The 23,981-nt window shown below is 41.3% G+C and overlaps 1 protein-coding gene across 3 annotated transcripts in view; it reads left to right on the top strand.

The window, feature by feature from the left end:
- Positions 1-22,930, top strand: part of UTP25 (UTP25 small subunit processome component) — a 29,448-nt gene extending 6,518 nt beyond the window's left edge. For 2 of the 3 annotated variants that reach the window (XM_068541492.1, XM_068541494.1), the window contains 8 exons: positions 130-218; positions 1,920-2,330; positions 4,067-4,286; positions 12,469-12,671; positions 13,838-14,020; positions 14,157-14,269; positions 14,986-15,231; positions 22,100-22,930. In XM_068541492.1, coding sequence (XP_068397593.1) covers positions 130-218; positions 1,920-2,330; positions 4,067-4,286; positions 12,469-12,671; positions 13,838-14,020; positions 14,157-14,269; positions 14,986-15,231; positions 22,100-22,343 — 1,709 coding nt within the window. In that variant the 3' untranslated portion in view covers positions 22,344-22,930. The remainder of the gene's footprint in view (positions 1-129; positions 219-1,919; positions 2,331-4,066; positions 4,287-12,468; positions 12,672-13,837; positions 14,021-14,156; positions 14,270-14,985; positions 15,232-22,099) is intronic. The other variant, XM_068541493.1, reaches the window with a different exon arrangement.
- Positions 22,931-23,981: the final 1,051 nt, after the last annotated feature.

The following is a 23,981-nucleotide window of genomic DNA, read 5'->3' as shown; positions in this document are numbered from 1 at the left end:
TGATGGGGAACGTTGATGGGAAAAAAGATGAGTTAACATCATGAAGAACAGGATGTCATTCACAGGGGAAGACTGAAAAATCCCTGTCATTTGCTCTAAGTGTTCTAATATTCTTTATTTCTGAATTAGATCCATTTGCACAACACGTAAACAAAGAACTGAAAGAAAAAGAAATCCAGGCTGTTGCCACAAACCCCAAAACTACCCACCAGCTAAAAGTAAGCATTGTTCCATCATCACAGTCACAAATGGAGAAAAGCAGTGGTCTTGGGTTTTAGTGGTTTCCCTGAATGTATGATACACACCCGTGGCAGATGGCTTGATAGGGAGCAAAACCGAGGAAGGCTGGAAGAGCCCAGTAAGGCACAGGCATAGCTAGAAAAGGCACTGGGAAGCTGGAAGGTGGGGACAAATAAGATAATAATACTTTGGAGACAGATACCACCAGGGTTTAGACCAGCATCTGCAAGGGGCTATCTCATGACCTAAGGCAAGTTAATCTACCTTTTTAATCTTCACTATTCTCATCTGTTAGAGGGGGACAGTAATGCCTGCATCAAAATAAAGTAATTTAGTTTACTGGAAGATATGTAGAAAGTGTTCAAACAGTAGCTACTGCTGTTCATTTGTTTGAAATATCTGAGATAGGTTCATACCTAAATTATTCAGTATGGAGCAGTTTTTCCTTCTTTTTTCGGTGATTTTTTATTCACCACTGATGCTATTGATAAGAATTGGTCATCCTTGTTTCATTGAAATTTTTATTGAGATAATAATAACTATAGATGCAGTTGTAAGAAATAATACAAAGATATCCCATGTGCCCTTTGCCCAGTTTCCCCAATGATAACATCTTACAAAACTATAGTACAATATCACAAGTAGGAAATTTCCATTGATACAATCTACCTATCTTGTTCAGATTTCCTCAGTTTTGCTCCCGCTCATTTGTGTTATTTAGTTCTGTACTGTTTTATCACGTGTAGGTTGCCCTGGCCACCACCACAGTCAACATACAGAGCATTTCCAGCACCATAAAGATCCCTCCTCTTCCCTGGTGCCATTTTATAACCACACCCACCTCCCTTCCCCGATTCCTAACCCTTGGTAACCACTAATCTGTTCTCTATTTCTATAATTTTGTTATTTCCAAAGCATTATATAAATAAAATCATACAGGTTGGCTTTTTTCACGCAGCATAATTCCCTGGAGATTCATCCCAGTTGTTGGCATTTATCAATAGTTAATTCTTTTTTATTGCAGAGGTCATCCTTTCTTTATTGCTAAGATCAACAGTTTTGTTACAGTGCAAAAATTCCCAAACTGGTATTCCACAAAATACTATTTTTTACGATTCTAATATATGTCTCCAAAAAAACCAAAAAATCCAAAACAACAACAAAAACCTTGTTCCATGCCCAAGTAAATTTGGAAAACTCTGGGTCAACCGAAGTGGAACAGAGTTCTTGTTACAGGACTCAGCAGAACCTTTAGTGTCTAATCTGCATGTGACTCTCCCTGAGGAGGATTAGGTTTTGTGGTGTTTACCGAAGTTATTTGACTGTCGGGCCCCCTTTTTTTTGTCTAGAGTAAATTTTGACTTCCTACAGTGTGGTCCACAGGACAGTTTGTGACCCACTGATCTAGTGAAGAGCTCACAAGGTTTCTAAAGTCAGAAACCTTGGCCTCTAACCCTTAGCTCTGTTCTCCCCTGTTTGTCTGAATCGTATAACCTCTGAATCTCAGCATTTCCTAAATTGCAAGAAAAACATTATAGTGTTTACCTTGTAAGGTTGTTGTGAGGATAAAGTGAGAGTATCTGTAAGCTATGAAAGGCCTTGGTAAATTATAAAGCACTATATGAATGTAAGGTACTGTAATTCATTTCTAACTTAGTTCTTGATCATTTCTCCCACAGTGGCCCATCCTGGGCCAGCTTGTCTTTTCATCCAGATTTCAACAGTTGGAAACCTTTAAACCCCCAAAGGACATTGACTTAAAGTCACTTCATCTCCAGAAGCCTCTGGAATCCACCTGGATCAAGACCAACAGTCAGTTCCTCTCTGGTCCCCCAAAATCAAGTAGCCCCTTCACACCCCTCCAGAAAGAGCTCTTCTTAATTATGAATTCTTACCGGGACCTGTTCTACCCAGAAAGGACTGCCCTGAAGAATGGGGAAGAGATCCGCCACGTGTACTGCCTGCATGTGATAAATCATGTCCTCAAAGCCAATGCCCAGGTGCTTGCCAACAACAGCAGATGCCGAAGCCGGAAACTTGGGGTGGGTGATGATGATGACTTCAGGGACCAAGGGCTAACAAGGCCCAAGGTGAGTGGCAGCAGCAGAACTTTGCCCTCAAGGAGGCTGTAAGGCACTGACATGTAGGTCCTGGCACTTAGCAGGTTCTCAGATGTTTTAATGATTGGAGTAATGAATGAGTCCAAGAATGAGCATATTAGATGGGCCAGGTAATGTCAGAGCAGTGCTGCAGACAGCTCAGTGGACTGTCTCTAACAGCAGATCTAACTGGAAACTTGAGTAGGAGGTACCTCCATGATAATTCTCTCCTTAAAGATAAACCCTGATCCTACATAAGTAACACTCCACTATAAATCTCTAATTTGTGATTGTCAGAGCTGGATGGGACCTTAAGGAGCCTTTTATTCAATCGCTACATATTTCACCTGTGGGCAGAGACCCAGATTCATAGAGGACCTTGCTAAAGAGAACCAGGGAAAAAATAGCAGAGACAGGACTAGAGCCAAGGATTCTCTTCACTGAGCCACATAAATAAGTAAACCTTGGAAAACAAAATCCCTATTTTTGCATTGTATCATTATTGCTGCTTAAAGTGGTGATTACATTTATGTGGGCTCATAAGCCTAAGCTCCAGTGGATTGGGGGCTTACATCTTTTAATTCTGTCTACATTTTTCATGATGTCCTGGAGCTACGTACTGTGCCTCCCATACCCCCTTACCCCTTAGCCTCTATGTCTATATTGAAGAAGCCTCATCTTCTTAGATTCTTCTCATTGAGCTTAATAAGATTTTAGGATTTTAATACTGATATGGCTCTTAAAGATTTCTTAGTCCAACCCTCTTGTTTGATAGCTGGGGAAACCAAAGCCTAGACACTTACTTAGTGTGACAGCCGGGACAGTAACTTGGCCCTCTTCAAAACTGATCCATCATCCCTGCACTGTACCAAACTGAATCACTACACCCCTCTGGCTGTGCTGGTTGCCTTTCTGGGAAACTACCTCAGAATCTTGAACATCAGGATAATAAGATTATCTGTTTCCATTTAGAATTGCAAAATAGAATATGAGGTAGATTACCCATGAATCACATTCAGAATTTGATGAATTGCCTTATCTGACTGGGGTTATATCCATTGATTGTATTGTTTACACGAGGGTAGTTAGAAGTTAATCATTTGTTAAGCATCTTCTGGTTTTTTTCCTCAACAGTTAACATTAAGCACTTTTGGAAATGTTTGGAAAACTGAATCCTATATTTCCCATTGAAATATGATCTTATTTCAGAAACCCTTTACCATCATTTCTGAAAAATGTACTAGGAAGTGTACTAGAAAAGTAATGATGCTTTAGTCCTTTCCTTACTAGCTTTATTCTCTACTTAATACATCTAATTCATTTGTTCAGCATATTCCTTGGGTCTTATGGATCAAAATACTGAACTAAGTTCTGTGGGAGACAGAAATGAGTAACATTTCTTGTCCTCAAAGAGCTTTGTGTGTTTATGCCCTCGGGTTTAACCTCTGTAAACAGCATTGACTTACCTCAAAAGGTATTTCTACGTTCTGCTTAAGAATTGCCCCCCAAGGAGCCATGAGATTGAAGTCCATAGGACATGGTGCTGTGGGTCGGAAAGATGCTCAGCCTTCAGTACGGAGCCAGGTCCTGTGTAAAGGGGGTGACACGGATGTGGTGCTTGGCCAGGGGCTGCGGAACAGAGGGCTCCTGAGGTCCTCAGCAGGCTCACCTCGAGCGGTCCTTCCTTCCCCTTGCCCCGCCAAGGCTGCCCATCACTCCCTCCGCAGGTGCTGATAGTGGTGCCATTCCGGGAAGCTGCTTTGCGGGTGGTACAGCTCTTCATCAGTCTTCTTGAGGGCGACAGCAAGAAGAAAATAATTGTAAGCAACAAAAAGAGGTTTAATGGAGAGTATGGCTCAGATCCCGAGGAGAGACCACCCAACCTGAAGAGGCCTGAGGATTATGAAGCTGTATTTGTCGGCAACATCGATGACCACTTCAGGACTGGTAATTCCTCCTTGTCAAAACTGAGACCCTGAGGGACCTGAGGTGTGAGGTGCACATAGCTGGAAGCTAGAAGCCTGGAATTAGGCATTCTTTCAGAGGGTCACTGACTCAGCCTCCTAGCAGAACCAGGATGCATTTGAGACGTCTCGTCTACCAGGGGAGAGTCTTGCCTTGGCCAATGGGGTGCATACTTGGCTAATGGGATGGAGTGTCTGTGAAGGCATGTATGAAAGGCACATGCATGTTTATAACATGTCTCAGCATGCCTATAGCTGGTAGCTCACAGTCAATGCTACAGGGGTTCTTGGGGGAGTTGGAGGTGATGGGGCTGGGTGGGTCAGTCTGGGGAAGATGAATAAACTAGAGCATCTGTACGTAATGGACTTCCCTCCTGCCTGCCATGTGGAGTGCCCACACCTGAATTATCTCCACTCTGGACTTACTGACTCCCACCCAGCTTTGCACATTTTTGCTTGTCTCTCATTCAGCTCCCATGTACTTGGTTGGTTGTACATTGAAAAAGTTCCTGGAAAATATTTATTAGTCACATATGCCCATTTACCAATTATTAAGAATCTGCTATGTGCCAGGCACTGTTAAGAAGCTGGAGATACGGAATTAAAAGTTACTGTTAAGGAAGTCCAGCCTTAAGACAAACCAGACAGTATGGGATGAGATGTGTTATGGTTAGAGGATAGTGGGTGTTCTATTTAAAGTATTTAAAGCAAATATCCTTGCTCAAAATGGGCACAGGACTGTTAGGGAAGGCCTTCTGTTGGAGGTACCATCCGTACTAAGTTGAAACCTGAGTAGGATTTAGCCAGGTACAAAGTGGGGTGATGAGAGTGGAAGAAAAAGTTTCAGACAGGAAACTGCATGTGTGGAGGCATCAGGGTGAATAAACTGGCATGACCTAAGATTCAGAGGCTTTAGCATGGCTGGAGTGTGCAGTGCAAGGGGATGAGAGCTTATGGTTAGTTTTAAACATATGCAGGTGGCCAAAAAGCAGCTGATAAATCAGTCTTTTGTTTAATTGATATATAATTGACGTATTAGTCTCAGGTGTACAACATAGTGATTCAATGTCTGTATACCTTACAAACTTAACCACAACAATAAGTATAGTTACCATTTGTCACCATACAAAGTTAATGCAATATTATTGACTATATTCCCCATGGCATACATTGGATCCCTGTGACCTGTTCACTTTATAACTGGAAGTTTTATACCTCCTGATCTCCCCCATCCATTTTGCCCACCCTCCAACCCCACCCTCCCTTCTGGCAACCACCAGTCTGTTCTCTGTATCTATCAGTCTGGTTTTTTGTTTGTTTTGTTTTTTAGATTCCACATCTAAGTGAAATCACATGCTATTGATATTTGTCTTTGTCTGACTTATTTCACTTACTGTGATACCCTCAACAAGGTCCATCCTTGTTGTCGCAGATGGCAAGATTTCATTCATTTATGGCTGAGTAATATTCCATTGTGTGTGTGTGTGTGTGTGTGTGTGTGTGTGTGTGTGTATACACACCACATCTTTATCCATTCATCATCTATGGACACTTAGGCTGCTTCCATATTCCATATCTTGGCTATTATAAATGTTGCAGTGAACGTAGGAGTGCATATATCTTTATTTATTTATTTTTTGGGGGGGGGGGAGTTTTTTTTTGTTTTTAACTTTTGGGTTTATTTATTTATTTATTTATTTATTTATTTATTTATTTATTTATGGCTGTGTTGGGTCTTCGTTTCTGTGCGAGGGCTTTCTCTAGTTGCGGCAAGCGGGGGCCACTCTTCATCGCGGTGCGCAGGCCTCTCATTATCATGGCCTCTCTTGTTGCGGAGCACAGGCTCCAGACGGGCAGGCTCAGTAATTGTGGCTCACGGGCCTAGTTGCTCCGCGGCATGTGGGCTCCTCCCAGACCAGGGCTCGAACCCGTGTCCCCTGCATTGGCAGGCAGACTCTCAACCACTGCACCACCAGGTCAGCCCCGCATATATCTTTTTGAATTAGTGTTTTTTTTTCTTTGGATAAACACCCAGAAGTTGAATTGCTCAATTGTATGGTGGTTCTATTTCTAATTTTTGAAGAACATCCATACTGTTTTCCACAGTGGCTGCACCAATTTACATTTCCACTAGCAATGCACAAGGGTTCCCTTTTCTCCACATCTTTGCCAGCATTTGTTATTTCTTGTCTTTTTGATAAGACCTATTCTGACAGGTTTGAGGTGATATCTCATTGTGTTTTTTTTTCTCTCTATGCTTTGGTTAATAGCAACTCGTAATACATGGTGGCTGTAAGAATTTATAACTCCAAAATCACAGCCTATCATTTTATATTATTTCATTTTGATCACAGCACTTACTAGCCACCTGATACATTATTATTCTTTTTTTTTTTAATTGGAGTAGGTATAGTTGAATTACAGTGTTGTGCTAATTTCTGCTGTACAGCAGTGACGCAAGTTATACACATATATACCCTTTTTTATGCTCTTTTGCATTATGGCATATCCTAGGGGATTGGATATAGTTCCCTGTGCTATACAGTAGGGCCTTGTTGTTTATCTATTCTAAATGTAATAGTTTGCATCAACTAACCCCAAACTCCCAGTCCATCCCTCTCCCCACCCCCAACCTTGGCAACCACAGGTCTGTGAGTCTGTTTCTGTTTTGTAGATAGGTTCATTTGTGCCATATTTTAGATTTCATATACAAGTGATATCATATGGTATTTGTCTTTCTCTTTCTGACTGACTCCTCTTAGTATGATAATCTGTAGTTGCATCCATGTTGCTGCCAAATGGCATTATTTTGTTCTTTTTTATGGCTGGGTAGTTTTCCATTGTATGTATGTATCACATCTTTATCCATTCATCTGTCAGTGGACATTTAGGTTGTTTCCACGTCTTGGCTATTGTGAATAGTGCTGCTATGAACATAGGAGTGCATGTATCTTTTTGAATTATAGTTTTGTTCAGATATATGCCCAGGCGTGGGATTGCTGGATCATATGGTAATTCTATTTTTAGTTTTCCGAGGAACCTCCATACTGTTTTCCATAGTGACTGCACCAACTTACATTCCCACCAACAGTATAGGAGGGTTCCCTTCTCTCCACACCCTCTCCAGCATTTGTTATTTGTAGACTTTTTTTTTTAAATTTTATTTATTTATTTATTTATTTATGGCTGTGTTGGGTCTTCGCTTCTGTGCGAGGGCTTTCTCTAGTTGTGGCAAGTGGGGGCCACTCTTCATCGCGGTGCGCGGGCCTCTCATTATCGCGGCCTCTCTTGTTGCGGAGCACAGGCTCCAGACACGCAGGCTCAGTAATTGTGGCTCACGGGCCTAGTTGCTCCGTGGCATGTGGGATCTTCCCAGACCATGGCTTGAACCCGTGTCCCCTGCATTGGCAGGCAGATTCTCAACCACTGCGCCACCAGGGAAGTCCTGTAGACTTTTTAATGATGGCCATTCTGACCAGTGTGAGATGGTACCTCATTGTAGTTTTGATTTCTCATTGTGATTTTGATTTGCATTTCCCTGATGATTAGTGATGTTGAGCATCTCTACATTTGACTGTTGGCTGTCAGTACGATTTCTTTGGAAAAGTGTCTATTCAGGTCCTCTGCTAATTTTTATTTGGATTGTTTGGGGTTTTTTGATAATGAGTTACATGAGTTCTTTATATATTTTGGATATTAACCCCTTAATAGATTTGCAAATATCCTCTCCAATTCAGTAGCTTGCCTTTTTGTTTCATTGATGGTTTCCATCGCTGTGCAGAAGCTTTTTAGTTTGATGTAGTCCCATTTGTTTATTTTTGGTTTCATTGCCCTTGCCTGTGGAGTCAGATCCAAAAAAATATTGCTAAGACTGTTGTTAGGGAAGTTACTGCCTATGTTTTCTTCTAGGAGTTTTGTGGTTTTCAGGTCTTATGTTCAAGTCTTTAATCCATTTTGAGTTGACTTTTGTAGATGGTGTAAGCTAGTGGTCCAGTTTCATTCTTTTGCATGTAGCTGTCTAGTTTTCCCAGCACCATTTGTTGATGAGACTGTCTTTTCCGCATTGTATATTCTTGCCTCCTTTGTCATAGATTAATTGACCATATAAATATGGATTTATTTCTGGGCTCTCTGTTCTGTTGATCTGTGTCTGTTTTTGTGCTATTACCATACAATTTTGATTACTGTAGACTTGTAGTGTAGTTTAAAATCAGGGAGTGTTATACCTTCAGCTTTGTTCTTCTTTCTCCTAATCAGTCTGGCTATTCAGGGTCCTTTGCAGCTCTGTACAAATTTTAGGATTATTCTAGTTTTATGAAAAATGTCATGGGTATTTTGATAAGGATTGCATTGAATCTGTAGATTTCTTTGGGTAGTATGGACATTTTTTTTTTTGAATTTTTTGTGTTTTTAAAATTTATTTATTTATTTATTTTTGGCTGTGTTGGGTCTTCGTTTCTGTGCGAGGGCTTTCTCTAGTTGCGGCAAGTGGGGGCCACTCTTCATCGCGGTGCACGGGCCTCTCATTTTCGCGGCCTCTCTTGTTGCGGAGCACAGGCTCCAGACGCGCAGGCTCAGTAATTGTGGCTCACAGGCCTAGTTGCTCCACGGCATGTGGGATCTTCCCAGACCATGGCTCGAACCCGTGTCCCCTGCATTGGCACGCGGATTCTCAACCATTGCGCCACCAGGGAAGCCCTTTTTTTGAATTTTTGAATTTTATTTATTATTTTATACAGCAGGTTCTTATTAGTTGATCATTTAATACATATTAGTTTATACATGTCAATCCCAATCTCCCAATTCATCACACCACCACCCCCATCACCACTTTCCCTCCTTGGTGTCCAGTATGGACATTTTAACAATACTAAATCTTCCAATCTATGAGCATGGTGTATTTTTGCATGTTTGTGTCATCTTTAATTTCTTTCATCAATACCTTGTAGTTTTCCAAGTGCAAGTTTTTTACCTTCTTGGTTAGATTTTTTCTAGGTATTTTATTCTTTTTGATGCTATTGTAAATGGATTGTTTTCTTAATTTCTCTTTCTAATAGTTCATTATTAATGTATATAAACACAACAGATTTTTGTTAATTTTGTATCCTGCAACATTACTAAATTCATTTATTAGTTCTGACAGTTTTTTGGTGGAGTCTTTAGGGTTTTCTCCATAAAGTATCATGTCATCTGCAAAGTCAGTTTTACTCCTCCTTTCCAATTTGGGTATCTTTTATTTCTTTTTCTTGCCTAGTTGCTGTGGCTAGGATTTCCAATACTCTGTTGAATAAAAGTGGCAGAAGTGTGCATCCGTGTCTTGTTCCTGATTTTAGAGGAAATGCTTTCAGCTTTTCACCACTGAATATGATGTTAGCTGTGGATTTATCGTATATGCCTTTGTTATGTTGAGATACATTGCCTCTATACCCGCTTTGTCAACCCATCCTTGCATCCCTGGAATAAATTCTACTTGATTATAGTGTATGGTCCTTTTAATGTATTGTTGGATTCAGTTTGCTAATAATTTGTCAAGGATTTTTGCATCTGTGTTTATCAGGCATATTAGCCTGTACATTTCTTTTTTTGTGGTGTTTCTGTCTGGTTTCAGTATCAAGGTTATGCTGGCCTCATAAAATGAGTTTGGAAGTGTTTCTGCCTCTTCAGGTCTTTGGGATATGTTTGAGAAGGATAGGTATTAAATCTCCTTTAAATATTTTGTAGAATTTACCAGTGAAACTCTCTGGTCCTGGTCTTTTGTTTTTGGGGAGTTTTTTGATTACTGATTCAATCGCATTACTAGTAATTGATCTATTCACATTTTCTGTTCCTTCATGATTCAGTTTTAGAAGATTGTGTGTTTCTAGGAATTTATGTATTTCTTCTAGGTTATCTGACTTGTTGGTGTATAATTGTTCGTAGTAGTCTCTTATGATACTTTGTATTTCTGTAGTGTCAGTTATAACTTCTTTCATTTCTGATTTTATTTGGGCCCCTTCTCTTTTTTTCTTATTGAGTCTGGCTAAAGGTTTGTTATTTTTGTTTATCTTTTCACAGAACCAGCTCTCAGTTTCATTGATCTTTTTTTTTTTTGTCTCCATTTCATTTATTCAGTATTTCTCATCTGACTTTTATTATTTCCTTCCTTCTTTGTTGGAAGTTTTTTCCTTTCAGCATATTTGAACATCATGCCATTTCCTTCTGGACCACAAAGTTTCTGCTGAAAAATCAGCTGATATTCTTATGGGGATTCACTTGTCTGTAATTAGTTGGTTTTCTCTTGCTGCATAAGATTCCCTCTTTACCTTTGACTTTTGACATTTTAATTATAATGTGTCTTGGCATGAATCTCCTTGGGTTCATTTTGTTTGGGACTCTTTGTGCTTGCTGGACCTGAATGTCTGTTTCCTTCACCAGGTTAGGGACATTTTTATCCATTATTTCTTCAGGTAAGTTTTCTGCCCCTTTCTTTCTCTTTGTCCTCCTTCTGGGACCCCTATAATGTGGATGTTAGTGCCCCTTTCTCTCTCTTCTGTGACCCCTTAACACTGATGATAGTACACTTGATGTTGTCCCACAGTTCCCTTAAACTGTCCTCATATTTTAAAAATATTTTTTCTCTTTGCTGTTTTGTTGGGGTGATTTCTACTACCTTGTCTTCCAGGTCACTGATCTGTTCTTTTCTACCATCTAGTCTGCAGTTGATTCCCTCTAGTGTATTTTTCAGTTCAATTATTATATTCTTCAGCTGTGTGAGTTCTGTTTAGAACTTTCTTTTATTTTCTGTCTCTTTCTTGAGTTTCTCACTGTGTTCGTTCATTCATCTCCCAAGTTTGGTGAGCATCTTTATGACTATGACTTTGAATTCTTTATCAGATAAATCACTTACATCTGTTTCATTAAATATTTTTTCTGGGGTTTTATCTTGTTCCTTCATTTGGAACATGTTCCTCTGCTTCCTCATTTTGCTTGACTCTCCGTGTTTGTTTCTGTGTATTATGCAAAACAGTTATTGCCCCATCTTGAAGGAGTGGCCCTGTGTGGGAGATGAACTGTATTTTTAACTTTTTCCTAGTTCTTGGTTGTCTTATAAACTCCCCCTCTCTGTTTGTTTCACTCCCATGGAGTCTAGAAATGCAGTCCCACCTCCATCTGCCTGAGCCTGGTGCTCAAGGAGTGTCCCCTGTGTGGGCTGCATGCGACTGTGGCCTCCGGTCGTGTCCTGCGCGTGGCATGAGGTGGGGTAGGCGCGGCTGCTCGTTGTGCATGTCTGTCAGTGCTGCACACAGGCAGCGCAGGGCAGTGGGGTAGGGGGTACTCACCCGCCACCACTGTTAGCAACTTAGAGTGAGAGTGCAAAAAACGGCACCCACCAGTGCCATCAAGGTAGAGGGAATTGGTAAAAATGGCATCTGCCAGCATTCTGTCCCCAGAGAGAGTCCCAGCCAACTTCTGCCCCTCTGGTAGATGCTTTAAGATTAGCAAGTGAATCTCCTTCACATATGATCTGGGCTCTTTACAAACTGCTACTTGTTGCTTAGGAAAGAGATGTGGGCAGGAAATATAAATTTTTGTGATGATAATGTTAAAGCCAGAATTAGTGAATATATTTATCCAAAGCTTTATGTAGAGTGAAAGAGAACTTGTGGGTGAATCCAGGGATTTGTAGAAGAGCTCTTTGAATATGGAAAAATAGATAAGGACCAGGTCAGTAGTAAGAGAAGTAAGTGTTAAAGTCGTGGAAACCACCAGTAAGGAAAAGAACATTTCAAGGAGGGAGTGCTTATGCATTCGTGACAAGAAACACTAAAGTGCCATTGAATTGGTAACTGAGAGCTGTTGGTGACCTTAGCAAGAGTCATTTCAATGGTGTCCTGAGACTCAGAGGCAGATTGCAGTGCATTAAGGAGTGAGTGGGAGGTTTTAAAGTAGAGACAATTTTCTGGAAGGTTTGCCGGTGAAGGAAAAGAAGAGGATGGGAGCTAGAAGGGACCGTAGATGCAAAGGAGGGATGATGATGATTTTAATAATTAAAGCAGTTTGAGCACAATTATATGCAAAGGGGAAGATGTGGAAGGTACAAGGGGAGGCTGCAGTTTGAGAGGGTGGAAGCTGATGGCTTGGTGGTGACTCATGAACTGATGTATGCTTGGCTGTTTTGTGTATAGGAGTGGCAATACTGCAGAGAAGCATCCGACTTTATGCCCCCTTCTATTCGTCAGACATCCTCATTGCCTCCCCTCTGGGCTTGAGGACCATCATTGGTGGAGAAGGAGAGAAGAAGAGAGATTTTGACTTTCTGTCTTCTATTGAGCTTCTCATCATTGATCAAGCTGACATTTACCTGATGCAGAATTGGGAGCATGTCTTGGTAATGCTGGTCATTCACATTTAGAGACAAGAAGCTCAGTGGTTTGAGTCTGAAATGGTTATTAAAGTCCAGATTAAAACTCAGCTTGGAAATGGAAATATTCCACATTTTCCAGTTTGAAAATGGAAAATGTTGTCCCCTCTTCTACCCACAAGTTGGTCAGTAAAGTATCCAGAAAGATAAAAATTCTTGTCAACATTTTCAAATCTCCAGAAAAGATTTCTTCCCCTTAAAAGTTGCTTCTAGTAATAGACCAGTTTAGTGTGGTTGGTTGGTTGGTTGGTTGAAATTCCTCCTCACCAGGAATGTTTTTATCTAAAATAGTTCCTCCTATTTATGCTTGTTCTCTTTTGTTTGGTCTTCAGTGGAGATGGAAAAACATTGCTCATGATTTCTTAATTTGTGATGTTTTACAGAGAAATGTAAGATGTTTTTGTCCCGTTACTGTAATTTGTGCTGTAAGTTTTTTCTCCCTCTCAACATACTCTGCAATGTTTTGGGGTTTAGGATTGTGCTTTGGAACAATCCTCATCACAGAACTGTAGGTTTATTTTTATAAGGCATGTGAAAATTTACCTTTTCTACAACCCCGGGACTTGGAGTAAGTTCGGGACAAATAAAGGGGAGTACTTATTTATAAAGTAGGGAATAAACTTATAGTACTTGTGATCCTTCAATATACATTACAAGGTAAAAATATGATTAAAATAGAAAAGGCATGTCGATGGTTGAGTCATCTTTATTTTGAGCAAAAGGCACATGTAGTCACTCAGGGAATTTTCTAACGTTTTGGGAACCAAGTCACGGAAGGACAGCAGCTCTGTTTTCCGTGGCATTTCCCTTCTTGTCCAAGTCTGGAACTGAGTTGCTTATAGAGTGACCAGCGTGGCATTTCAGAATTTCCTTTAAAAGAAATATTCTGTATAGGTAGCATCTTGATCCTTTTTGAAAGATGCACGAGGTGGCCAGTTTGAGCTTTTCTTCTTGTTCGCTTGACTATGGGCAAGTCACTCACCCATCTGAGCCTCAGTTTTCTTGTTGTAATTTGGGAGATGATAGTATGTACTTCATGGGGTTAAATAAGATGATGGGCTTATAGAAATGTTAGCAATGCCTAACAGGTAAGTGTTCAATAAGTATTAATGGAGTATTATTTCTGCTCAAAGCATTTGATGAACCACATGAACCTACTGCCCTTGGACTCACATGGGGTGGACTTTTCTCGAGTGCGCATGTGGAGCCTCAATAATTGGTCCAAGTACTTTCGTCAGACACTGCTGTTTGGGGCCCTGCAGGATGCCCAGATCAACTCTGTGTTCAACAAGTACTGCGTCAATGTGCAAGGCCAGGTGGGTTCTCTCCTTCTTTCTCTGAATTTTCATGAAGTATTGTGTATTGTTTGGGTCATGAGGCAGAAGGAGAGGATAGCATTTGGTCAACAATGGGGATAGCTCACTTCCTAATGTTCTCACTGACTCCTGGCAGGTGGCTGTGAGGAACGTCCCGATGACAGGCTCCATCAGTCATGTCCTGGTGCAGCTCCCACATGTCTTCCAGAGGATGGAAGCTGAAAACCTAGCTTCAGTGATTGATGCCAGGTACCCTCCCCTGTCCCATTGGACCCCTGGGGGTCACAGAGAGGGATTTTACTTGGGCATTCAAATTTAGAATTGTATTCCTTGTTGGCTTTATTAGTTACCATTTACGAAATGAAATAATTGAATCCAATCATGCCATTGACAGAGGAGGACGCTGAAGGCCAGAGAAATGGTGTCTTGTCCTAGTTCCGATAGTGGCAGGGTTAGTAAATCGGGTACTTTCCCCTAGACTGTGGCATTTTTAAATTACATTAATTTTTTAATGCCGCATGTCAACAACTTAGTTCTAAGCCCTTCAGGGCAAGAACTGTTTTTCTAATTCTCTATGTAATATTCCCCTGTCTTCTCATTGTGTTTAGTCAGGGGACCCATGGTAGCAGAATGGTGCTTAACACATGGTAGGTGTTCAGTAATTATTTGTTGACTGACTGATTGACAACTGAATGAATGAATGATACAGTTATGTACTTCCTAGAATAACTCTCTGGGATATACCAGCATCACATCTATTCTTTATGATGAATAGTGTTAGCACTTAGTTTTTAATGCGCTTAACAAGTTTTATCCTTACATAATCTCTTTGCAATGAGGTAGGCCAAATTGGCCTCTTAGGGGAGGTAGAAGGAGATTGTGACTTGCCCAGGGTCATGCAGTTGGCAGTGACACTATGGCTCACCTCTAAACCACTGACTTTGCCCTTTGCCTTTCCAAATCAGGTTTAACTTTTTCGTCAACAAGATTTTGCCTCAGTATCGTGATGCAGTCATGTCTCACACGCTTATCTATGTCCCCTCCTACTTTGACTTTGTGCGTCTCCGAAATTACTTCAAGAAGGAGGAACTGAACTTCACTCATATCTGCGAGTACACCCAGAAGTCTGGTGTCTCCAGGGCGAGACACTTCTTCCTTCAAGGAGAGAAGCAGTTCCTGCTCCTCACAGAGCGCTTCCATTTCTACAAAAGGTAAAGTAGGGCCAGGTTTCAGGTGTCCTCTCTGGAGGGCCTGCTTCCAAGTGCATGGTGGGCTTTGCTGTGTTATAAGGTCCTCCCTTGCTTCACCTCCTGCAGAGAAGCCAGAGTTTGGGGGGCTGGACAGACTTTTCTTGATTGGTTGGTTGGTTTTCTTCCAAAATGGGCATTGTTGGAAAAGGTGGTAGAAACGAATGAGTGACTACAGCATAACCTGTATATAGATCTGGAGTGGGTCCATACTTAGGGTACCTCCTGTAGCTGTGGGTGTACCCCTCAAGAAAGACATTACAGAGCTGAGCAGCTCTCGACAGGAACAATTCAGCTGAATACAGGAAAGGGAGGAACCTGTCGTAGAAGCACAGATGAAACATTGGGGACTGTGTGGTCTGTGGAGATGGAAGTTGAGTACAGTGTCAGTGTTCAGAAAGTTCTCCTTTGTCCTGAGGCAGTGCACACACACTTCTGCACCGAGGAGAACCAGGACTAAGGGGCTCCTAGAAGTTTATGAGAAGCAAAAGGTGAGGGGCTTAGAATTGGATATTTAAGGGCTTCAGGGTTTGCTTAGCTTCCCCACCATGTGACTTTGACAAAATAAGTTGGATTGGCCTATTTTTTTCTTTTTTTTTTTTTTTTAATTCTAATTAGAGTGTTAGTAATATTGAGCCTTCTGTTACTATTTGGGATAGTTGCAGCCCTTTGTGCCCCCAGAGTTTGGTTATTTTATTGTTTTGCTAATTCTCTCTGCTGCCAAATGTAAAAGCCCCTTTTAAGCTCTTACCTAGAGCGACTGGAAATTGCATCCTATAACCTTTTCTTTCCTGATTCACAATAATGTCCAGTGAGTTTAAGTTCTGACTTTACTGTTTTATTAATTCTCAGTCATAAGCTAATGAGGGGCACGTTTCCTCAGAGAATCCCTAACATCTAAGCCTGAAATCTTCTAGGCTTTGGAACATATTAGGTGATGCACCTTGGCATCGCATTGCCTTTTAGTTTATGCTGATATTAGGATGGTGTTCCTCCGAAATGTTCTCCTTACCAGGATGGGGAGGGAGGGATCCAGCAGCCTGCCAGAGCGAAGCAGGCTGGCATGACATGACTTCTTTGGGTATTCTGCTGCCTAGATGATCTGCTAGTGGAGAGTTGAGGAATGACTACATTTGCGTTTGCTGGGCTTCATCTTGGCTACCCAGACAAGGCTGTTTGGCCCAAGAGTGTTAACGAATGCCTTCTTGCTGGCATCATTATTTGCTTTGTTCCAGTGAGTTGTTGTTTTCATTCATGTTGGAAATGGTATTTTGGGGGAGTTTGCACTCATCAGGTCTAAAGAGCCCTTAGTTTTCCAAAAGCTTGATACATCAAAGCAAGTCCTTTAAATGAAGTGGATGGATTGGAAAACTTGCCAGCGTGATTGTCTGTAGCAAGTGTGGACTAAGCTGGGATGAGGACTGCTCTCAAGTAGCAGCTTTTCAAGGAGAGGGCATGATGTCAAAGGAGCCCTTTATCTTAAGTAGGCAGGACAGTCTCCTGTCTTACACTGTTCATTTATTGACCAAGCTGTTTTGTCCCCAGAGTCACTATAAAGACAAACCTAACATGTGCCATTTGCTTTATACCCTGGACCCGGTTAGTGGGTGTTTGAGTTGAATGGAGATAATCTGCAACTGCCAATTATCTCAAGGTTCCCAGCTATAGATTTTTTTGCTTGAGAGGTCACCAAGGTGATGATGGGTATTTTGATCTGCAGTGTCTTTGTGATTTGATCTTTTCATTTGACCTTGGGAAAAGTACATGTATTTTAAACTTTAGTATCCAGCTTTAAAATTCTGTATTTATATTCTCTATGGAAGTAGGCAGTGTTAGACATATTGCAGTTCGTTTGTGAGCTAGCAAAAAACTTTCAACCTGAGGATTTGTTTTCTTTGGGGAGATGAAACCAGTAGAATCTTAGGATGGGATGGGCATTTGGTCATGATGGCCCTCCTGAGGGGAGGACAGTTCACAGTTCTTTCTCTGAGCATTATAGTGGGTTAGCACAGGAAGGAGGATTCTTAAGCAGGGGGCAATCAGAAACTCTAGAGGTAAGATTTCTGGAGGAGGGAAACGCTAGTGGGGTGTTTCTGAGTGCTCCCTGCCCCAGGGAGAACCCCAGTTGTAGAAGTAACAGACCTAGTCTTTATAGACTGTATGCAGGAGCCAGCCTTGCAAGTCAGTTGTGGGTGCCTCATTTATCTTTAACAGTTGTCAGGTAACATAGACATCTGGAATGTCCTTAGTTTTAGGTCCTGTCACAGTGTTACGCCATATTTGTAGGGGTCACTGAAGACCCAAAGCACATACAGGAGAGGAGGAAGGCAGGGGAAGAGGTGCAGAAGATCATGGGAATTGGTACTAACTGCCCCTCTGAAGAGGTTCTGGTCACGTTCTCTTATTTCCAAGAGATGCCTAGTCTCTACTGTGGACGAATTGGTACTAAGAGAGATTTTCTTGGTTTTTAAATATAATACCTATTGGAATTGGTTTTGTTGTTTTATTTTGCTTTAAAAATTCTCTCATTATAAGAGTATTACACAATTATTGTAGAGAACCTAGAAAATCTAGGTTAAAAAAATGCGATCACTTATAATCTTACTGATATAAATACCCATTTTGGTGTATTTCTTTCCTGTCTTTTTAATGTAAAAAACATGTGCACGTGCACACACACACAGACACAGGCATTTTAAAAAGGATACCAAAGTTGGGATCACAATGTACACATTGGGATTTTTTTTCTTTTATCTTGAATGTTTTATGTGCTTATTGAAAAAAAGCTTAAATAAGTTAGCATTTTGGTATATATTTGTATGTTATGGATGTATTTTTAAGTTAATATATATATAGTTCTACTATATCCTGCCCCTGCTTCAACTTTTTATTTGGGAAGATTTCATTTCAAAAGACATTGTAAGACTATCCCAGTGAACATCTCTAACTCCTTCCACTTAGATTTCACCAGCTGTTAGCATTTTGCCACATTCTCATGCACCCACATTCTCTGTCTATCCTTCTCTCTTTCCACTCACATCTCTTATTTTTTCTTCCTGAACCATTTGAGAGTAAATTACGGGAGGCTTCATGACACTTAACTCCTAAATCTTTCAGCCTGTAGAGCCTAAAAACAACATTCTTTTATCTAACCACAACACCATTAACATACCACTTGACATTACTGCAGTAATACCATCTAATATTTAGTCTGTATGCAAATTTTCCTAGTTGTTCCCAAAATGACTATTACAGCTGTTTCTCACCCCCCGCCCCCAAATCCAGGACTTAGTTAAGAATCCTACATTGCATTTGTTTGACATGTGTCTTTAGTCTATTTTAGCAGTTCTCAAGCAGGAGCAGTTTTGCTCCCCAAGGGACATTTGGAAGTATCTGGAGACATTTTTGGTTGGTACAGTTGGAGGGTTATTCTAGTGGTCTAGTGGTTCAAGCGGGTCAAGGCCTGGGTGCTGCTAGACGTCCTACAGTGCACAGGACAGCCCTTACAACAAAGAATTACCTGGCTTAAAATGGCAGTAGTGCCAGGGTTAAGAAACCCTGATCTAGAATAATTCTCTTCCTTTGTTCCTTGTTGTGATAGTGATATTTTTTGAAGAGTACAGTCCAATTTCCTGTAGAATGTCCCACATCTGGATTTGTCTGTTTTCTTATTATTTAGATCAGTGTTCCCAAACTTTGCTACATATTAGAATCCCCTTGGGGAGCTTTTAAAAATCTGAATGCCCTGGTCATACCCCAGTATCAGTTAAATCATGGTGTTTGGGGATGGGGACCAATTACAGGCATTTTTAAAAAACAAATAGGTGATTCAGTGAGCATCAGAATTCGGGGACCAAAGATTTAAACATTATTTTAGTAAGAATTCTACATAGAGGATATTGTGTACTTCCCCCTGCATCTCCTCAAGAGGCCCAGGGTGTCAGTTTATCCCATTTTTGGTGATACTAAATGTAATCACTTGGTCAAGGTAGGTCTGCTAAATCTTTACATTGTAAAAATACCTTTTCTGTGTAATTATAAGTAATCTTTAAGGTGTGTATAGCATCCTTTTTAATGGTTACGTAGTGTTACATTGTATGGGTATGTAATTAACCCAGTTTCCTTTTAATGGGCATATTGATTTGTTTTCTGTTATTATATACAATAATGCCAAGAGCGTCCGTATGCGTAGTTGATGGCATAGTTGCCTAGGCATTTCCTTAGGATAAATTTGGAAAGGAAAACTTATTTGTTCAAAAGCTGTACCCAGTTTAAAATTTGCTGTGTGTTGCCACTCCCATCTTCTCCCCTCCTTGCTAAAATACACACTCACAATAATTTATACTCCATTAGCCTATTTCTGTAAAACCCTGCTTTTTTCCAGTGACTTGATAGTCAAAATGATACCTCATGGTTTTAATGTCTTTTTCTTGCTTTTCTGTGTTTTTTGTAATTGTCAGTTGAATGTAGTGCCTGAGTAAGTAGTTGGCCTGGGCACACCTCTTCTGTCAGGCCACTAGTGTGGCAGTTGTGAATCTAGTTAGGATTTGGTTGTTACCATAGTTACCTTCTATTTACCACAGACTGCCAGTTCCTCCAGCAGACAGTGGCCCACTGTGGGGCCCGGAGCTGGAGGGCCTTGTGTCAGCTCCCTGCTCCCCTCTCAGCTTTCGCCACGCCCTGCACTCCTGTGCCGAGGGAGAGCCTCTCCCCACGCTCCTGCCCCTCCCCCAGCAGCAGGCTGCTCCTGCCAGCTCCTCCCCCAAGGCTTGAAGTGGGGCAGGTGTTCTCCTCCTGGTCCGGCTCAGATGCCGGCAGGTTCTGTCCATCCTGGCCTTTGGAGCTGGCGCTTTCTCAGGGTTCCTGCACCACCCTCCATGGTGGCCAGCCTCTGCCTTGTTCTACGGGGGGTCTTGGTGGGAAAGAGTTCCCTGCTTCTCTGCGGTGGTGGCAAACATCTTCTTACATCAGTGCAGGATCTTGGGCTGAACAGGCTTCATGCCCTTTCCCCAGGACAGACTGCCCTTTTTACTGGATGTAAGTCTTGTGGTGGGGAGGGATGGGGTTGAGGGAGTTAACGCCCCTCCCTTAGGGCAGACAGTTTTGCTGCTTCTGACTCCACCCCAGCAGTTGACCTTTGCCCCTCTAATTGGCTTCAGGCTTTAGCTTCATATACAACATGGCTCTGGGAAGAGAGTGAGTTTTCATGTCTGCACCACCATCGGGGTGTCTCAGGTCTTCTGCCTTGCCTCCAGCCTCTCCAGGGCTCCCAGTGGAGACCTATGGAAAAGACCTCATGACTGTGAAGTAAAGGAGTGTCCAGGAATCCCAGGGATTCTGAACTGTCATGCAAGCCCATAATTGCCCTTTAAGAACTTGTTAAAAGTGTAGCTTTTTTCTTCCTACCCACTTTCTTAGCAGCTGCCCTCTTCCCCACTGTGCTCTGCCAAGGGTGAAGTGGTTCGTATGTCCTGTCTTTCTTCAGACGATCTTGTCACTCTTTGGAATTCAGTCAGTGATGGGCTGAAGCTGGCTCATACCAGCTCTTAAGGTATGGTTGCACATCTCTTCCCAGTTCCAAGTTCAGCAACGTGACACTGGTAGCTTGAAATGGAGTATTTACACCACAGAAATTGACAAATGCTTCAAATCAGCACCTGTCCTCCCCCACTGAGAATCCATTGTTAAACACACACCAGGGCACCGCTGAAATCAGTTCACTTGGTTGCCCCGTGACATCAGCTATCTAGGCTCAAGAAAAGGAACACTGTTGTAGATTATCTTTTTCTTGTTAGCATGGGAGCAGTATTCTCTTGAGTTTTCTACATAGTAAGCAGAAATGGAACTCTCTATTTGTTTTTGTTTGTTTTGATAACTACTGAGACAGAACTGTGTTTTTTCAACATCATTAGCCATTAGAATTCCTTTATGGAAAGAGGATGTGGAAAGATGAACCAAGTAATGGACTGCAGTTATATTTTGGAAGAGGAGGGTCTCCAGAGAGATCAGGATGAGCCAAGGGATAAAAAGACATGGAAAACTTATCGTCCATGAATAAAATAAAATTCCCGAGGGAGTCTGACATCAGCCCTGTATGAGAGTCTAACAGGAAAAATCAGAACCTTGTCAACGTATAAAATCTTTGGTCATGGAGCCCAAGAGGGAATGACTGACCTCAACCTGAACTGTAAGACGAGTCCCTAGGGTCTGCACGCCGCCCCCCCCCCACAACCATGCAGCCCTGTGCAGCAGGCAAAGAAGCGAGGAAGCTGTTGAAATTAATTGCCTTCCCATAATGCCTAATGGGTCCTCAGGCAGGATTTTGTAAATGGGTGAACTTGGGACATCTGCCATGGAGTTAACATGTCTACAGAATGACAAGAAAAGACTAATGGGAGTGCATTTACAGTTTATGCAGTTTATTTTATGTACTGGGTCTGACCTCATCTCCATTATAGAACACTGTTTTGCCTGATTATAATGAGGATAATGTTAAATTGGAAATGCCTGCTTTTCAAATTTTCTGCGACAGATTTCTAATTCTTGTCTACTATTCTTCCCCACCCTACCTCAGGCTGCTCAGATTAGGCTCAAGAAGTGCAAATTCATTTTATCATTATCTTAAGCCAAACATTAGGAATTCAAATACGTTGTCACAAAAAATGAGCCCCTCCAGCTCAAATTAGAGTAACTTTTGGTCTGGGTGTTATTTGTGCCATGGTCTTTCTCCTTGCATGAAACAGCGAGAGTGACTATGTCCCTGTAAAACTCTTTGGTGGCTTTTCCATAAAATTTCTCATGTAGACATAGCCTCTCTTTCTCCTTCTAACAGATACACGATAAAAGGCATCAGGAACCTGATTTTCTACGAACTGCCAACATATCCCCACTTCTACAGTGACGTCTGTAACATGCTGCAAGCCACCACCAGAGGAGAGGAAGCTGCCTGGACCTGCACTGTCCTCTACTCCAAGTACGATGCCCAGAGGTTGGCTGCTGTGGTCGGCGTGGAGCGGGCTGCGCAGATGCTGCAGTCCAAGAAGAACGTCCACCTCTTCATTACTGGAGAGAGATGAGAATTGGTTGGACAGGAAATGGTGTTTGGTGTGATATGTCATGCTTGATTTTTTGTCACTTGGACCTGATTCTGATCACTTACACAAAGAAGGTCTGCAACAAGGAAGGAGCACCGGCAGGTTCTTATCAGATACTTCTTTCTTTTCAGATCATATATACCTGAAAAGTTCAGTGTAAACCAGATTTTGGTAAAACCCATCTTTCAGAGGTCAGAGGAGAGCTCATGGGACTCTGAGAAGTTGATAGAAGGAATCTTCTACTTGTGAATTTTTTTGTACGCCATAAATTCTTTTGTTGTGATTTCACCTCTAATTTATTACACTTGGTAAATTCTTTCAGATTTGCCTGTTTCTATTTGACACCTTCTTAAAGTGAGGCATGCACTTCTTTGCTTGTGAGAACTGGTTATGAGAAATTGGAATACTTCTTGCTGTTGAATATCATCTTAGTTTTGGATCGCACAGGTTTTGCAAAACTGTTATTTTTCCCCAGCCAAACTTTTTTAAACCTTAAATATTCTATTTTAATTCAACCTAGAAGAGCACATTCGTTCACTGATCTTTTTTTAACTCCTAAATGTTTTAGTGAAAATATATACTTAAAAAATCACATTATATAAAATAACATTAATTTGTACTTTATTTCAAGAAATAATTTTGTGAAATTCTTGATGTCGCAAATTCATCTTCAACATCACTGTCTTCATTGCTATAGTCATTTTTTAAGTCATATAACATAAAAAGGAAAAGAAGTTACACTTTTAAAAACATTTTTAGGGAGTTCCCTGGCGGTCCAGTGGTTTGGGCTCGGCGCTTTCACTGCCGAGGCCCAGTTTCAGTTCCTGGTCAGGGAACAAATATCCTGCAAGCTGCTCAGCGCGGCCAAAAAAAAAAAAAAAAATTGAACTATTCTCAGAAAAATTACAAATTCAGAACCTGAATCATCTGAAAATAAATTGCCGAGTTGCTGGGCCTGTCACTCCTAAAAATCACTCCTGAATTTAGTATGTATTTCATGTAAACAAGGACATTTTTCTATGTAACCTCAAAACAACCGTCAAATCAGGAAATTGCCACTAATCCTTGGGCCCCATTCAGATTTTGCCAAATGTCCCAGTGATAACCTTTATAGCAAAAGGATGCAGTTCAGAGTTACATACTGCTTTGAGTTGTCATGTCTCTGTAGTGGCCTTTATTCTGAATGGTACCTCAGCTTTTTCTTGGCTTTCTTGACCTTGACACTTTATTTTTTTAATTTTTAAAAATTTTTAAATTTTTTTAACATCTTTATTGGAGTATAATTGCTTTACAATGGTGTGTTAGTTTCTGCTTTATAACAAAGTGAATCAGCTATACATATACATATATCCCCATATCTCCTCCCTCTTGCGTCTCCCTCCCAACCTCCCTTTTCCACCCCTCTAGGTGGTCACAAAGCACTGAGCTGGTCTCCCTGTGCTATGCGGCTGCTTCCCACTTGCTATCTATTTTACACTTGGGAGTATATTATAAATCCATGGCACTCTCTCACTTCGTCCCAGCTTACCCTTCCCCCTCCCTGTGTCCTCAAGTCCATTCTCTACGTCTGCGTCTACCTAGCCTGCCCCTAGGTTCTTGAGAACCTTTTTTTTTTTTTTT

This window comes from Eschrichtius robustus, chromosome 3 (assembly GCF_028021215.1).
Source record: "Eschrichtius robustus isolate mEscRob2 chromosome 3, mEscRob2.pri, whole genome shotgun sequence".
Taxonomy (NCBI): domain Eukaryota; kingdom Metazoa; phylum Chordata; class Mammalia; order Artiodactyla; family Eschrichtiidae; genus Eschrichtius; species Eschrichtius robustus.
Note: the sequence above shows the minus strand (reverse complement) of the source record. Positions and strands in the feature narration are given on the sequence as shown.